Genomic DNA, 18,716 nt, shown 5'->3' on the forward strand with positions numbered 1-18,716 from the left:
TTGCAGTTATTGTATTAATCTCATGTTTTCCTTCTGTTCTCTTTGACAGCATGATGGAAGTGGTTCATTGCATGATATTCAGCTATCATTGCCATCCAGTCCAGAACCAGAAGATGGTGATCAAATATATAAGGTATGACTAGGTAGTCATGCTAAATTTTTAAAAATTCTTTATTACTAAAATTATAAAGCAGTAACAATCAAAACATTTAATAATAAATGTACTAAAACCTGCAGCTTTGCTGTGTTAAGTTTTAATCAGGTCTGCTTTTAACTTTTGCTACCTTAATAAGTTAAAATGATATCACTGTGGTGTTTTAATTTGAATTTATTTTATTAGTTGGATAATTATTTGTCCCTGTATTACTACTGGTACAGGATTGTTTTTCTTAAATCAATAAATTATGAAATTTTTAATTTCTTTTTTATAATTATGAAAACAGTTTTAAAAATATACCAGTTATGGTGATTAACAGGTACTTCTATATAATAACAACATTGAAGAAATATACTGAAAATGAGATTAATTTATCTTTTTTTCATGTTTAAAAATATAATTATAGAATACAGATGCACTTTAGTGTTTGAAAGTATATTTTTTATAATGGTAATTTTTAGTTCTCTTTTTATTGAGAAAAGCTTTTTTCTTTTACAGTTATTTCTGAAGTTCATATTTCTTAAGCACACAAACGTTTTCTTGATTTAATGTTTCCAAGTAAAATTATTGTTTTCTTTCACATTCTATCTTCAGGGCATGCTAGTCAGTGTTTTCTAGTCAACAAACAATCTTGAAATATTGGTGTCTTGCAGTGACAAAAATGTATTTCTCGACTTGTTATTTTTCAATATGTTACATATTGGCTGTAGATCAGCTGGGACTCTGCTTTCTGCTGCTTCTTCATCCTGAGAGCCAGTCTGGAGGATCAGCCCTGTCCTAGGACATGTTTTTGAACTTAAGGGAAAAAAGCATTGGCAGAACCACATGTGGATTCTGCTTGGATGTTGCAAATATTACCTTCTACAAATAAAGTCAAGTAGTCAACCCTGGAATTAGAGGTCAAAGCAGCATAATTTTCTCATAGAATGTGGGGTGACTTACTGGAACAAGATTGCATCTAAAACCACCAAAACCAAAAGAATATAGGATTAGTAGTTATTTTGTTATCTAGTCTTGGTTTTTTGATGTGTTACCTTACCTATTATTGCACAAATTTCTTCCCATCTCAGGGCTTCCATCCTATTAAGAGTACAGTACTCTGAATCAGCAGGTCTGCAGTAGGATATCTTTTTTAAAAATACTTTTACATACACAATAATTGAGAACCATTGACTTGGAGGGTTTCTAATCATCTCTCAGTTTTAAGTTTTGTGACCGACATTTTTAAAGTGAAGGTGAGGGGCGCCTGGGTGGCGCAGTCGGTTGAGCGTCCGACTTCAGCCAGGTCACGATCTCGCAGTCCGTGAGTTTGAGCCCCGCATCAGGCTCTGGGCTGATGGCTCAGGGCCTGGAGCCTGTTTCCGATTCTGTGTCTCCCTCTTTCTCTGCCCCTCCCCCGTTCATGCTCTGTCTCTCTCTGTCCCAAAAATAAATAAAAAACGTTGATAAAGTGAAGGTGAGTTTTTCCTGCATTTTTTTTGTGAAAAGTTTTTACATATGAAGAAATAATTTTCAAAGAAAAAAATTTTAATTCCAACTTTTACACAACTGATATTTTTAATTTTTCTTTGTTCCTTTCTAGTGTGTCTATATATTTAATGTTACATGATAGACATATTGCTACACAGTATTTATTTCTTGTCCCTACTCCATTTCCTTCCAAGCAGATCATTCTTAGTCTTCCTTCTTATCCAAGGTGAGATGCTGTGGCTGATACTGTTTCCAGTACACTGGACTCCTTTGCACTTTCATTGTCAGATCCCCAGTTATGTCCCCTTCTCATCCGGTTTAGCAGTACAGCTTCAAATGATATAACTGATTTGTGTCATTGCAAATTCAGGGTCTGCAATCTGCACTGGACCTGCCATGTCCCTAATCTGTCTTTTGTATCAGTCAGAACAGCTCCCTCTCCCATTCCCTTGATGAGCTAGTCTCAACATTGCCTCCGCCCTCAAGCCTCATTCTCAGCCATTCTTCTCAGTTTCTGCAAGTGGCCTTGTGTTCATCAAGCAAGATCTGCTACCTGCCCTCCTGCCTTCTGACTTACCTGTATCTGTTATCATTCTCATTCACCTTGTTTCAGTTACAGGGCAAAAATGGCCACTGTGCTGTGGAAGACCACCCTTTCTTAGGTTCTGGACTCTTATCTTCTGCTGCTGTTAGGGACCTAACTACATCCTCCTCTCTTATCTCTCTTCAGTGTGTCTTCACTACTTTTTCTTCATCCTCAGTTTATAAATTTCTGTATCTTACCTATCATAAATTCAGTAAACCAGATAAACCTTTCCTTGACTCTCCTTAAACCTCTTTCTAGTTAACATGGAAACCTGGACAAATGAAAGCAGCTACTGGTTTTAATGCTATAGACATTTGGCATGACAGTTATCTTAAAAGCTTTGTCCTTGATTTTTATGTCACTTCTCTCTGAAATCCCTTACACTTTTCAACATTTTCCCATTTCCTTTGTAGGTTCCTCCTCTTATTCAGAATATAGATTTATATCTTTAGTCCAGTTCTCTTTGAACTTTTTACTGTCATGGTGTCATATAGACCGTATGTGTTGATAACATGAAATTTCTCTTTTTTTTGAGAGAGTGAGCAAGAGAGAGAGCACAAGTGAGGAGGGGAGTTGGTGGGGGGAGAGAGGGGGAGAATTTTAAGCAGGCTCCACACCCAGTGAAGCCCAATGGAGGGTTCAGTCCCACAACCGTTGAGATCATGATCTCAGCCAAAATCAAGAGTCAGACGCTTAACTGACTGAGCCACCCAAGTGCCCCAGAAGTTGCTCTTTCATACCGGGTCATCCAGTTGCCCTCTGGACATTTCCACTGTGTCCCAGCCCCAGGCACCTCTAATAATATATCTGAGACTCACCATTTTTCCTCTTTGGACATATTTCTCCTCATTTAGTCTTCATTTCTTTTGGAGGCACAACCATTATCACCCACACTAGAAATATAGGTATCACTCTTGACTGTCCCTTTGTGCTCTTTCACATGGAGAGATAATTGCCAAAATCTCCTAATTTTGATTCCTGTTCTTCTTACTTCTTCTCCCTTCACTCTCTTGGGTCAGGCTCCTACTGTCATCTGGAGTATTATAACATTTTGGTAACAAATCCCCTAGCCTAATTTGTTGTTGTCATTGTCATATTTGTCCTCTAAATAACCATCTCAAATGCACTGTCACTCCCCTCGCTTAGGCCATGCTTGATATTCATGACTCTCTATGATTTGGCTCTTGCCTGGTTTACTAACCACGTTGGTTTCCACTGTTCACTACAGCCTTTGTGTGATAGAGTCAGTGCTTCTAATTCTCCATATATGCTATGCTTATCTTCATCTCTGTATTGTACAATACTAAAATCTCTTCCTCAAATCCAAAGCCTGACAGGTTTCGGTATCTTCAGAGCTTTTTACTCATCCTTTGAGACTTCACTGGAATTACCTATTTACTGATATGTGTTCCCCTTTGCCCATCTTTATGTGTAAAATCCTTACAGCAGTGACTGTCATAAAGTTAAATACTGTATACATGTTGGCTATTAATGTTATCACATTGTATTTGGATTTTTTTTCAGGTCCATTTCCTCTAACACTGGCAGAACCTAGCAGTGACCAAATGATAACATATAGTATAGTATATATAGTATTCCATTAGATTGCGACATTGTATTTCAGTTGTCTCCTTTTAGGGCAGTTATAAATTTGTAAACTTTTAGATAATACCTTTTTGTAGGTTTTTTTCATACTTATGATTATTTCTTTGGCATAGTTTCTTAGGAGTGGGATGACTGAATTAGAGTGCAAGCATTTTTATGACTCTTCTATGTATAGCCATGTGTTTCTACAGAAAGGCCAGTTTTGATGTCTGATGATGTACCATTTTTTTCTGCAGTTTTGTTCATCACATTATTTCTTCCCCCAATTTAATGTCTATAAAACAATACCTTTAATACTTGAATTTATATTTCTCCAAGAAGTCAGAACATTTTGCCAGATATATATATATATATATATTTGTGGGAATTGGTTTATTTGTCTTTTGGGGCCTAGAAAATTATCCTGTATGTTTGAACAGGCTCTTAATATACTTGAATATAAGTCCTCTGTCATATTTGCATAGGTTTTCACCAGCTTTTAATGTTAGTGTTAATTGTATAGGTGCTTTAAATTATAAGTAATCAAATATACTTATTATTTCTTAATAACTTCATTTGCCACATAGCTTAAAAAATGTATCCTTCATGATCTGCAATCTATCTTTGTCTTTTTATTTTATTTATTTTATTAAAAATTTTTTTTAATGTTTATATCTGAGAGAGAGAGACAGACAGACAGACAGACAGACAGTGTGTGAGCAGGAAAGGGGCAGAGAGAGACAGAGATGGAATCTGAAGGAGGCTCCAGGCTCTGAGCTGTCAGTACAGAGCCCAACGTGGAGCTCAAACTCACAAGCCATGAGATCATGACCTGAGCCGAAGTCGGATGCTTAAGCGACTGAGCCACCCAGGCGCCCCTCTTTTGCCCTGACTTATGATTTAAAAAAAAAAAATAAACTCTTTAAATTCAACTAGAAATCATTTTTTATATACAATAAACAGTCTTGCCCAATTGCAGTGTATATAACATCATTAACAAAGATCTTTTCTTTCCCATTGTTTGTGATGTTTATATGATATGTTAAAGCCTTTGCAAAATGTCTATTTCTGATCTCTTGTTAAAGAGACTACACTATTTTGTGTTCGTTCCCAATGTATCTGCAAGGGATGGCATACTTTGCTCAGTAATAGCATTTTATAATTATAATTGCTTACATAGTTTTCTCCTTTACAAGATATGTCATTCACATATATATTCTAATTTCCTTGCTTGTACTGTTTTCTCAGTATATATTTCTGATTAATTGAATAGTAGTAAACACAATGGACTAACAAAAGGTAATGATACTTTACGCTTCGAAATGTAGCTGGATTTCTGCTTAACTTGATGATAGGTTTCCTTTTAATACTGTTAGGAATTTCTTAAAGACTAAATTGACAGGGTATTTTGTCTTTGAGTCAGGCAGTTCTCAGGAAGGTGGCTCATGAAAAAAGAATCTCCCTGTTATCCTTCTAGGCATATTTATCTTTCTGCTGATTTCTGAACCAGCTGTGAAATGACTCTCTGCCTTTAATTATGTTGTTCCTTCTGTTTGTTGGGCCCTTCATTTTTTTCTGAAAGGCAACTCTCATGCATCCCTTGAAATCTAGCTGAAATTACTGTTTTATATGTAATTTAATTTAGTGTATGGCCCATGTCCCAGTTTCCTTATCTGTAAAAAGGGGATAATAGTATCAGCCTCAGGGTTGTACTCAGGATCAAATGCTTAGATATCTAAAAGTACTTAGCTCTTAGCACTTGTACTTAATGAATGTTAGCTGCTGTTGCTATTATTCATTTTTTACATGTTAGACTCTGTTACACTATGAACGTTTGGAGGAACCAAAATGGGTTTTTGTTTATTCACAGGTTAATAACTGGCATCTTTAAGAAGAGTTTTCCCCTTAAATGAATAAACCATTCATTATTCAGTCTTCACTGTTGATTTAATGCTTCTCATCAAGGTGTTTTAAATACTTCATGTTAATTTTTTAAAATATTTCAGAATGAAGATTTATTAAATGAAATAAAACAACTTAAAGAGGAAATAAAGAAAAAAGATGAAAAAATTCAACTATTAGAACATCAGCTTGTAAGTATTATAGTGTAGTACATAAAGTAGAGGCTTTTCAAACTAAGCAGTATTGTTTTTTTTATAAAAGTTTTTTAAATAAAAGACTATTTTTGGCTTGCAAAGTTGCACTATTGTATTACATTTAGATTGTATGCATTCTGAAAGTATGTGATTTACCTCATTCTAAATATTTAAGAAATTTTAATCTAAATATTAAGTATTCAAGGTGAAAAGAATGTCTTTGTGAGTACATTTTCAGTGGTCTTCTCTTGGGGGTATTGAAATCACTAGTTTACATTCATTTTATTGATGAAGGGTAAATGACTTCCTTTGTGTATTTAAAGAAACGAGTACTGGTGAGTTGAGAATAGGACATATTTTTTTTCTCAGAACAGAAATTAAACTGGATGTTAGGCTTAGGTTTCTGTAGGTAAGACTTAGAGTGAACAGTATTCTAAGAAAATGCTTCTTCCCCCATCGATGATGTTGAGTGATCCCTCAGAGCCATGTTTGGATCTTTGTGATTTTATAATTGTTAGAATTTCAAATGTTAGTCTCATATGAAAATATGTGCAGTGTCTTGAACTTAATTATAATTTAATTCATAAAAAGTCCAGTATAACAACATAATGGCATAAAAATGACAATAGGCCAAGGAAAATCTGTTGGAATTCAAAAGCATATTTTGGTATAGCAAAGCAATTCAGCAATTTGAATTATTAACCTCATTTAGAATGTAAAGGATATAATATATACTGAACTCTGAGCCACTGGGTTCAGATCACAGAGATCCAACTCATGAATAAATAGTAAGGACTGATGGATCAGATATTCTGATTTAAGAGCACAAAGAAAACTTACAAATCTGAAAAATGAATGAATGAATATTACAAATTGAGGGCCTATCAAATATAAAATTAAAAAAATAATAAGATCTAATGTTTGTATTTCAAGACTAAGAACCTAGCCAACTCAACTAATTTTCAGGGAGAAGAAAAACAGCATTAGGAAATTAAGCTTCAGATTTTGCAAAAATATGTTACAGAGAACAAAAATTGTGTCTAGTGCACTTCAAAAAAAAAAGTTATGACCCCATATTTTATATTTAAACACATTTTTATTTCTATACCAAGGTAAATTTTCAGACCTTTAATGTCTTGAAAAATGTGCCACCCAGTTATCTTTGTAAAATGTCCTAATAATGCATTCCAGATACCTGGGGGAGACATTACAAAATAACTCAGGAATAAGGAAGTAAAGATTAAAATGAGTGAGTGATGAAATGAAAACTATTTTTAGGGAGACTAGATGAGATAAACCTCCCAATAAGTAATGGGAGAAAACTTACTGCTGATTATTTTATCTCCTAGATCATTTGAATGTTAGATTTTTTGAATTTATACATTTTTATTTTCTTGAAATGAAGTTTTTAGTTTGTAAAATTTTAAATTGCTATTAAATTCTTGAAAATGAATTTGTTTTTTTTTTAATGTTTATTTTTGAGAGAGAGAAACCGAGTGCAAGTGGGGAGGGGCAGAGAGCAAGAGAGACGCAGAATCCGAATCAGGCTCCAGGTTCTGAGCTGTCAGCACAGAGCCTGATGTGGAACTCGAACCCTTGAACCATGAGATCATGACACGAGTTGAAGTCAGATGCTTAACTGACTGAGCCACCCAAGCGCCCCTTGAAAATGTTTACATTAAGTGAAATACAGGTTTGAGGAAGGAAATAAGGAATACACTGAAGAAGTGAGAAGTACTGAAGTTGAAGTTTTTATCTTATACAAATGGGTATCTAAAATTATTTTTTAAATTATTTTTATATATTACATAAATAATAAAACACTTATGAAATGCTTTCAGATAACTTTTTAGGTTAAAATAATGGATCTTGCAAAAAATAAAATTAAAAAAAGATATAGAAAGTAGAAAAATACCCAAGGATATCTAAAAACAGCAGGACTGAGGTGACAGAAATTAGATCAAATGTAATAAATATAATAGTAAATGAAAATAGCTTTATCTCACATAGTTTCATTGGGGATTTAATGCAAAATTCATTAATTTTCTTTGTACAAAGAAAATTTAGCTCATAAAATGGTACAGTAAAGCTGAACAAAATGGTTGGGTGAGACAGAATGAAATTATTCTCATCAAAAAAGCTGGGGTTACAAGTATAAATTAGAAAAATTAAGACTGAAAGAATTGTGAAAAGAGGTCACTTTATGTTGATATATGATTATTAAGTGATGAAATGGTAAAGGTTTAATGCTGAAAAGTTTTAATACTGTTCTATTAACCTCAATGTTTCTTTTAAAAATAAGAACATTTCATAGCTGAAATATTACCATCTTTAACCAATTAATAGTAAATCCTTAATGTCTTCTAATATCCATCCATCTTCAGATTTTCCTAGTTCTAAAAATATCCGGTGTATTTGTACATTACATCTAGTTACATCTTTTAAGTCTCTTTTAATTTAGGACCATTCTTTTTTATTGTTGCTATACTAACTTGTTGAAGAGACTCGCCCAGTTGTCCAGAACAAAATCTCATCTTACAAATAATTTTTAGAAAGTTTTTAGAAATACCTAAGAGAAGGGCGCCTGGGTGGCTCAGTTGGTTAAGCATCCGACTTTGGCTTAGGTCATGATCTCATGATCTATGAGATCAAGCCCTGCTTCGGACTCTGTGCTGGCAGCTCAGAGCCTGGCACCTGCTTCAGATTCTTCATCTCCTTTTCTCTCTGCCTCTCCCCCACTAGCATTCTGTCTCTCTCTCTCTCTCAAAAGCAAATAAACATTAAAAATATATATATATATCTAAGAGAATCCTAAAGAAAGAAAAAAGAAAAGTGAAAGCATGACTTTTCAGCAATAGGTGTTTTGAAGTTCTCTGTATTTGGTATATTAAACCTAGAAATCATATTTATTTTGGAAGAGATCATCGTCTATCTTTAGATTAGTAATGGAACTCTAGGAAGTCACTTGTTTAATTAAATCAAGAGAAATTAAAAAGATATGAACCATTGTAAGTAGAGATCAGTAAACATTTTCCATATTATGAAAATTAAAATTATCTTTCTATTTAAAATACTTTTTCTCTCCTTACATCTCTAACTACTTTTTTAAAATAGCAAAACATTATCATAAACTAGGTATTAGAGGACTTTTTTTTTTTTTTGTCTTAAGTATTAACTAGCTGAATGACATTGACAATTTCCATCACTCTCTAGTGATTTCCTTATCAAAAATGTGAATGTTTTGGAGGCTGGGAAGATGGCGGAGTAAGAAAACCCTAAGCTCAGCACATCCCACAGATACAACTAGATAACACTCAAATCAGTGTAAACACAGAAAACAACCCAAAGACAGGCAGAACAAACTCCATAACTAAAGTTAGAAAAGAAGCCACACTGAAGTGGTAGAAAGGGCAAAGACATGGTTGGGAGCGAAACTGCAGCCATCTGCAGAGGGGAGGGAGCCCTGGGTACAGAGAAGGGAGAGAAACAGACTATTACACTGGGAACCCTTCGTGGGAAAGACAAATCCCCATTTAACATTTGACTTTGAAAGCAAGTGGGGATGAATTTTATGAGCTCTTACAACGGAGATTTAAAGTCTAGAATTTTAAAAATCAGCAAGCTTGGATCTGGGAGAGCCTGAAGGGTGAGAGGAAGCTGAGTTCTTGCCCTTAAAGAGACAACATCACAAACGGCCCATGGAGATATAGCATAGAAGCGGCAGTTTGAAGAAACACCTGGGACATATGTAAGGGAGAATAGTTTACTCATTTTGAAACATGTCCTGGAGGGGCAGGGATCACTGAGGGACTTCTACAGGAACAAAGGGGATGGCAGGTGCCTCGGGCCAACTGGCAGCAGGCCCTGTGGAAGTCCAAGGTATTAAAATTGTGTGTTGCACCCCAGCCAGAGACTAAACACTGCCCACAACAGGCAGAGAGAACCTCTGAAGACAACCAGACTAAAAGAAAAAATGACCAGGACACAACAGCAGGGCATGCACAACATGCATAAGAACCCCTCCACCACCACCCCCCCCAACACACACCACCACCACCACCACCAAACACCTGGGGGACAGGGGAAACTGCAGAGCACTACAGGACGTCTTCTTCGTAAAGGCATTACTTTTCAAGGGTAGGAGACAAAGCTGACTTTCCTAACATACAGAAACAGACACAGGAAATTAGACAAAATAAGGAGACAGAGGCATATGCCCCAAACGAAAGCATAGGACAAAACCACACTAAGAGACCTAAGTGAAATGGATATAAGTAATATGCCTGATAGAGAATTTAAAGTAATGATGATAAAGATACTCACTGGACTTGAGAAAACAGTAGAAGACATCGGTGAGACCCTTAACAAAGAGATGAAAAAGAACCAATCAGAAATAAAGAACACAATAAATGAAATTAAAATTACAACTAGATGGAATAAATAGCAGTCTAGAAGAAGCAGAAGGATGAATTAGTGACCTGGAAGACAGAATAATAATGGAAGTTAATCAAGAGAGAAAAAAATGTATACAAAATGAGAATAGATATAGGGAACTCAGAGACTCCATCAGGCATAATAACGTTTACATTATAAGGATTCCAGAAGAAGAAAACAGAGTAAAGGGGGCAGAAAATTTATTTGAAAAAATATTAGCTAAAAACTTCCCAAATCTGGGGAAGGAAACAGATATCTAGATCCAGAAGGCACAGAGATCCCCCAACAAAATTAACCCAGGAAGGTCCACACCAAGACACGTAGTAATTAGAATGGCAAAAAGTAGTGATAAAGAGAAAAATTTTAAAGCAGCAAGAGAAAAGAAGATAATTATATACAAGGGGAAACTCCCTAAGGCTATCAGCAGATTTTTCAGTAGAGACTTTGCAGGCCAGAATGGAGTGGCATGATATATTCAGGGTGCTGAAAGGAACAATCTGTAGTCAAGAATACTTTATCCAGCAAGGCTATCATTCAGAATAGAAAGAGAGATAAAGAGTTTTTCAGGCAAGTAAAATCTAAGAGTTATTTACCACTAAACAAGCCCTACAAGAATTATTAAAGGGAACTCTTTGAGCAGGAAGGAAAGACTAAGAGTAAGAAAAGTAGGACACACAAAAGCAGTAAAGATAAGTATATCTGTAAAAATCAGTTAATGGATTCACAAAATAAAAGGATGTAAAATATGACACCATATACCTAAAACGAAGAGGAATAAAGAATGTGTTCAAACTTAAGCGACCATCAACATAATATACGCTGATATATACAGAAGATGTTATATACAAACCTAATGGTAACCACAAATAAAAACCCAGTTAATAGATAAGCAAAAGATAAAGAGAAAGGAATCTAAGTTATATCACTAAAGAAAACCAACAAACCATGAGAGAGAGCAAGAGAAGAAAGGAACAGAGAAAAACTACAAAAACAACCACAAAACAAGTAAAAAGGCAAGTAACATATCTGTCAGTACTTACTTTGAATGTAAATGGACTAAATGCTCCAAGCAAAAGACATAGGGTGACAAAATGGATTAAAAAATAAAACAAAACAAGACCCATGGGGCACCTGGGAGTCTCAGTCCGTTAATCTTCGGACTCTAGATTTTGGCTCAGGTCATGATCTCACAGTTCATGAGGTTGAACCCCGCATTGGGCTCCATGCTGACAGCATGGAGCCTGCTTGGAATTCTCTGTCTCCTCCTCTCTCTGTGCCTGTCCTGCTCATGCTTTCTCTTTCTCAAAATAGATTTAAAAAAAAAAAATTGTCTCTATCCTGCCTACAAGAGACTCATTTCAGACCAAAAGAAACCTGCAGATTGAAAGTGAGGGGATGCAGAAACATTTATCATGCAACTGAATGTGAAAAGAAAGCTGGGGTAGCAGTGTACTTATGTCAGACAAAATAGATGTTAAAACAAAGACTATAACGAGACAAAGAAGGACACTATATAATCATTAAGGGGAGAATCCAATAAGAAAATATAACAATTATAAATATTTATGCATCCAACACGGGAGCACCCAAATACATAAAACAGTTAATAACAAATATAAAGGAACTAATGAATAGTAATACAATAATAGTAGGGGGCTTGAACACCTTACTTACATCAATGGACAGATCATCTAAACAAAATCAAAGAAACGGTGGCTTTGAATGACACACTGGACCAGATGGATTTAACAGATATAATCAGAACATTCTGTCTATCCTAAAACAGCCCAATATACATTCTTTTCAAATGTACATGGCACATCCTCAAGAATAGCACATATTAGGCCACAAAACAAGTCTCAACAAGTTCAAAAAGATCAAAGTCATACCATGCATCTTTTATGACCACAACACTGTGAAACTAGAAATAAACCACAAGAAAAAAATCTGGGAAGAGCACAAATGCATGGAGGTTAAATAACATACTACTAAACAATGAATTGGTCAACCAAGAAATCAAAGAAGAAATAAAAAATTACATGGAGGGAAATGAAAATTGCTCCCTCAAAAAGCAAGAAAAATCTCAAATAAATAACCTAACCTTACATCTAAAGGAGCTAGGAAAATAACAAACAAAACCCCAAACCAGCAGAAGGAAGGAAATAATAAAGATTAGAGCAGATATAAATAATACAGAAACTTAAAAAACAATATAACAGATCAGTTACACCAGGGGCTGGCTCTTTGAAAAGATCACCAAAATTGATAAACCTCTGATCCAGGCTCATTTAAAAAAAAATAAAAAGAGGACTCAAAGTCACAAGTGAAAGAGGAGAAATAACAACCAACAGTACAGAAACTCAATTTTAAGAGAATATTTTGAAAAACTATATGCCAACAAATTGGACAACCTAGAGAAATTAGTAAATTCCTAAAAACATATCGCCTCCCAAAACTGAAGCAGGGAAGAGATAGGAAATTTGAACAAAGTGATTACCAGCAATGAAAATTGTATCAGTAAACAAAAAACTCCCAACAAACAAAATCAGATAAAGATATCACAAAAAGAACTGTAGGCCAATATATCTCTGATGAAGATAGATGCAGAGATCCTCAACAAAATATTAGCAAATCAAATCCAACAGTACATTAAAACCATCATCATTATCAAGTGGGATTTATTGCTGGGATGCAAGGATGGTTCAGTATTCGCAAATCAACCAACATGATACATCACATCAATAAGAGAAAGGATAAGAATGATATCATTTCAATAAGTTCAGAAAAAGCATTCAATAAAGTACAACATCATTCATGATAAGAACCGCCAACAAGGCAGGTTTAGAGGGAACATACCTCAACATAATAAAGGCCACATATGAAAAACCCACAGCTAACATCATACTCAGTGGGGAAAAACAGAGCTTTCCCCCTAAGGTCAGGAGTAAGACAAGGATGTCTACTCTCACCACTTTTATTCAACATAGTACTGGAAATCCTAACAACAGCAATCAGACAAAAAGAAATAAAAGACATCCATATTGGTTAAGGAAGAAGTAAAACTTCCACTATTTGCAGATGACATGATACTCTATAGAGAAGCCAAAAAACTCCACCAAAAAAGTACTAAAGCTGATAAATGAATTCAGTAAAGTTGCAGGATATAAAAACAATGTACAGAAATCTGTTGCATTTCTATGTACTAATAATGAAGCAGCAGAATAAGAAATTAATAAAACAATCCAATTTGCCATTGCACCAAAAATAATAAAATAGCTAGGAATAAACTTATCCAAAGAGGTGAAATTCTTAATATTCTGAAAACCATAAAACAAGGATGAAAGAAATTGAATATGACGCAAAGAAATGAAAAGACATTCCATACTCACTGATTGAAAGAACAAATAATGCCAAGATATCTATACTACCCAAAGGAATCCACAGATTTAATGCAATTGCTAACAACATACCAACAGCATTTTTCACAGAACTAGAACAAGCAATCCTAAAATTTGTGTGGAACCACAAAAGATCCCAAATAGCCAAAGCAATCTTAGAAACAAAACTGAAGGTATTTTAGACTTCAGGTTATATTGCAAGCTGTAGTAATCAAAAACAGTATGGCCCTGGCACAAATAAACACACAGATCAATGGAATAGAATGAGAAGCCCAGAAATAAACGCACGATGATACGGTCAGTTGATCAACAAAGGAAGCAGGAATTCACAATGGGAGAAAGGTAGTCTCTTCATCAAATGGTGTTGGGAGAACTAAACTGCTACATGCAGAAGAAGGAAACTGGATGACTTTATCACTCTACACACAAAAATAAACTCAAGATGGATTAAAGACCTAGATGTGAGACCTGAAACTATAAAAATCCTAGAAGAGCACAGTCAGTAATGTCTCTGACTTTGGTCCTAGCAACATTTTTCTAGATATGTCTCCTGAGGCATGGGAAACAAAAGCAAAAATAAACTATTGGGACTACATAAAGATAAAAATCTTCTGCACAGCAAAGGAAACAACCAACAAAACTAAATGACAACCTGCTGAATGGGAGAAGATATTTGCACATGACATATTCAGGAAACAGTATCCAAAATATATAAAGAACTTATACAGCCCAATACCAAAAGGATAATCCAATTAAATGGGCAGGAGACATGAACAGACATTTCTTCAAAGAAGACCTGCAGATGGCCCACAGACACATGATACAACGCTCCCTATCATTTATCATCAGGGAAATGCAAATCACAACTACACTGCTCTATTACCTCACACGTATCAGAATAGCTAAAATCAAAAATTCAAGAAATAACCAGTGTTGGCAAGGATGTGTAGAAAAAGGAACCCTTGTGCACTGTTGGTGGGAATCCAAACTGGTGCAGCCACTGTGGAAGACAATATGTAGGTTCCTCAAAAAGTTAAAAATAGAAGCACCCTACAATCCATTAAATGCACTACTGGGTATTTACTCAAAGAGTACAAAACCACTACTTTGAAGGGATACATGCACCCCATGTTTATTTATGCATCGTTTATAATAGCCAAACTATGGAAGCAGCCCAAGTGTCCATTGATAGAAGAATGGATAAAGAAGATGTGATTCATATATATGAATGTGTGTGTATGTAATGGAATATTTTTCAACCATATAAAAAGAATGAAATCTTGCCATTTGCAACAACATTAATGGATATAGAGAATATAATGCTAAGTGAAATAAGCCAGTTAGAGAAAGACAAATACCAAAGGATTTCATTCATATGTGGAATTTAAGAAACAAAACAAATGAACAATGGAGAAAAAAATAAACCAAAAGCAAACTCTTAACTAGAAAGAACAGATTACCAGAGGGGAGGTGGGTAGGGGAATGGGTGAAATAGGTGTAGAGGATTAGGAGTGCACTTGATGAACACAGTAATGTATGGAATTGGTGTATGGTCTGTGTTATACAGCTGAAACTAACATAGCATTGTATGTTAACAACACTGGAATTTAAGGGAAAAAATGTGAAGGATTTTCTGGGGGATTTCAAAGTCCCTTTCTAGTTCGAACTTCAATGCATTTTATCTTTAAAAAAAAAATACATGCAGTCACCCCTAACCTGTGTTTGTATCTAGAGTTTCAGAAAAGTAAAGTGACAGCATAAAACGTAGAATTCATATTTTGTGTGAAATGTCCACTTGTAAAATCAAATTGCAATGCTTCAAGAATTTAACTGGAAAGTATAGACGCTCAACAATTTAAACCTTATTTAAAATGCTAAGAATGCCCTTTAATTTTCCCTCACTACACTAGTTAAGTAATAGTTAATTTAGATACATTTTCTCAGTGAACCCTCAGAATAATCGTGTGGAATTTTCTTTATAGAGTCATAGAAAGTAGAACTCAGCTTAAGCAGACTAACACTTATATATGACTAGATCATATATTTGAAAAACTATGATCAGCTGTGAAAAGCTGGATAGACCTGGGTTCAAATCCTTGTTCTGAAACTTAATGGCAATGTTCTCTTGGGGAGGTTACTTAATTTCTCCTAAGCCTCTTCTATACGTGAGGATAATAAAAATAATGCCATATAAGATTATGATAATTTAAAGAACTATATTATGTAAACTACCTAATGCCATAACCTGGACCATGGATGCATGATAAATATTAACTCTTATTTAATGACTTGTCCCAGGTCACCCAGCTTGTAAATCAGTGCATTTCTTATGATGTGATAAGTTTCAAGTAAAAATCCCTAAATTAAAAGTAACTTAAAGATTAGAACATTTGTAAAGTCAAGTAACAAAATAATACAGATCCCACCAATTTTCATGGTTACTTAAATGGTCATTTGGGTAACGGTGAAGTTCTCAGTTGGCTTTTCTGGAATCCTTTTAGCTGACCTTTGATGGTTACAAGATGTCTTCTTTAGTTCTATATGTCACATACTTGCATATTAGTTCCCAAAAGTAGGAAAAGGGCCTGGGGGTTTTTTGTGGGGTTTTTTTTTTTTTTTTTTTTGCATGCCTATTTTAAAAATCAAGAGCACTTTCCCAGAAATAACGCAGACTTTTCTCACATTGTATTGGCTACATTTGGGTTCTTTGTCCCTCCTAAGCATAGTGGAATGGGATTAATCTGATTGGTTCAAACTAATCAAAATCTATCATTGGGTCAAAAGATAGGATGTACTTTCCTGAAATATGGGACTACATAGAACATGAGCACATGGACAGGAAATGCTTTGGGTAGTTGTTTTAGATCTATTGAAGTGTCACAAATAATTCTGAAAATTATTGGAAAATTCAAACATTTGCCAAATACTATTGTTAATATGATAGCACATAGACTACAAAAAGAAAATTACTTCTGGAATTGCACTAATCAGGATAGATTATACATAATGTGCTTGCATTAAAATAAATGCTTTATCTTTTCTTTACATGCCTCCCATATATATTAAAAGTTACATCCTATTACAGTGCATTCCACAAGACTCTTAAGTTGCCTGCTTATATATTGAATTTTGTTTCTGTGACTATCCCATTTCTTAGGAATGGAAAAATGTCTTTACTATAGAGATTTTTGCTTGCAATTAGATCTTGTTTTATATATGAAAAATGGAATGATCTGATTACAATTAAGAAAAATTACAAAATATTTAAAATATTTTTAAAGTAGGCACATAATTTTAACTTGATGCAGTAATCAAGAATTTACTATGTAGATTTTCCTACAAGATAATATGTTTACCTCCAGTGGGGTTGTTTAATAAATAATATGGGCATAGTCCAACTTCACACTAGGGATAAACTCTTATTATCAGTTTTTTCATTCTTTTTAAAAATTCAGTATTTATTTATTTGAGAGACCAAAGTTTATACAATAGGTACATTGCTTTGTGTTGTATAAATGACTAAATGAGTATGCTGTGAGTAGAATCATATGTAGAGAATTCATTTGTGAACTGAAATGGTCAGATGGATCTTGACAAAAGGCAGAGATCCTTCAAATTGTTTAGTCCAATAAGGTTAACACATTATTAAGGAGGCTTAAAAAAGCACTACACGTATGAATAGATAACCTTACTTGTGGACTGGTGGTATTTAGTATCTAGTAGAGTTGTATCAAAAATGAATTTAAGAAACTGTGGTGGTGACTAATAGTACCATTGTAGTTTAGAGAAATAAATTAGATTTTGCAATTGTATTCTTTATGAACTGTATATTGCTGTATATATTATACATTTATATACATAGTACTATGTTTATATACATAACATCATAGATAATGTGTTTATGGATAATGTAAGAGGTTCCCAAGGTTAATTTTTACTATTCAGAATTTTAGCTTTACTGACTAACTGTAGAACCCAGTCTTCTGAATAAGTTGGGAAACTTCTGAATAGATGTGGATGTTTGCCCCTTTTTTTGTGGTACAGGTCTTTTACCCTTTAAGTGAGCCTATACTTTGTATGTATATGTATGTAGAGAATTATACTAGTATAAAAATTTGTGGTTTTATTCAGGCAACTCGGTGTAACTGCCACCAAAAATTTAAAGAGGAAAAATGCACATATGCTGAAAAATATACTCAAACACCCTGGAGAAGAATTCCTGTAAGTAACATATGCCCTTAACCTCTTCTCATGTCATTTATTCTTTTGATGTTTGTTCCACTCTTTTTTACTCTAATCTAATAATTTTGAATCTGCCATAGCTGTATTTTTTTTTTTTTTTTAGGTAAGTTGAGTTTTCTTGTCTCTTAGGTGTTTATGTGCTTTCTAAAGCTTCTCTGTGTGTCTTATGTAATGAATGTGCATTTAATTGCTTTTCCATTCTTCACACTATAGCCCGTTTTATTTGAGTGTCTAGTCTCCTCATTGCATGTATTTATGAGAGTAGTATTTCCTCATGCCCTAAAAGAAATAGAAATCCAAAAAATGCAATCTTCCCTCTTTAGCAGCATATAGCTCTTTGAAAATATATGATGTAGCATTTTATTTTGTTGTTGAAACTTTTCAAATATATTCTATCATTATAATTACTTAAGTGTTGAGGTTATTAAGAAGTATAAATTTATTAAGATGCAGATTTGTAGGCATAGTTAGGGAATGGTTTCTTCTGAACAGTAGAAAGTAACCACGTGTTCCGTGCTTCTTGTTTTTCAAAATATATTTAGTCTAAAATATACTGAACATAATTTAACCTGAGTTCTAAAACTCAGTTCAGGGTATGCCTGTGCCAGAGAATCATCACATGGCCATCTAGTCATCATGATCCTGTTGTAGGGTGCCAGCTAATAAATATTTTTTTGTTAAGGGAATGCCTTAGAAAGCCATGACGCTTCTTTTGCCTTACTTTAGCAGTGGAATCCTATTAACAAATG

General features: G+C 34.4%; 1 protein-coding gene and 1 long non-coding RNA gene across 10 annotated transcripts in view; both read left to right on the forward strand.

The window, feature by feature from the left end:
• Window positions 1-18,716, forward strand: part of CCSER2 (coiled-coil serine rich protein 2) — a 194,025-nt gene that overhangs the window by 142,199 nt on the left and 33,110 nt on the right. For 8 of the 9 annotated variants that reach the window (XM_027062458.2, XM_027062460.2, XM_027062459.2 and 5 more), the window contains 3 exons: window positions 50-133; window positions 5,804-5,890; window positions 17,857-17,946. In XM_027062458.2, coding sequence (XP_026918259.1) covers window positions 50-133; window positions 5,804-5,890; window positions 17,857-17,946 — 261 coding nt within the window. Of the gene's footprint in view, window positions 1-49; window positions 134-5,803; window positions 5,891-17,856; window positions 17,947-18,716 lie in introns of those variants that run through there. The other variant, XM_053207372.1, reaches the window with a different exon arrangement.
• LOC128312661 (uncharacterized) lies at window positions 140-4,163 on the forward strand. The gene is made up of 3 exons (XR_008292227.1): window positions 140-715; window positions 752-1,392; window positions 1,614-4,163. It is a non-coding gene; the product is annotated as an uncharacterized LOC128312661 (long non-coding RNA).

This window comes from Acinonyx jubatus, chromosome D2 (assembly GCF_027475565.1).
Source record: "Acinonyx jubatus isolate Ajub_Pintada_27869175 chromosome D2, VMU_Ajub_asm_v1.0, whole genome shotgun sequence".
Lineage (NCBI taxonomy): Eukaryota > Metazoa > Chordata > Mammalia > Carnivora > Felidae > Acinonyx > Acinonyx jubatus.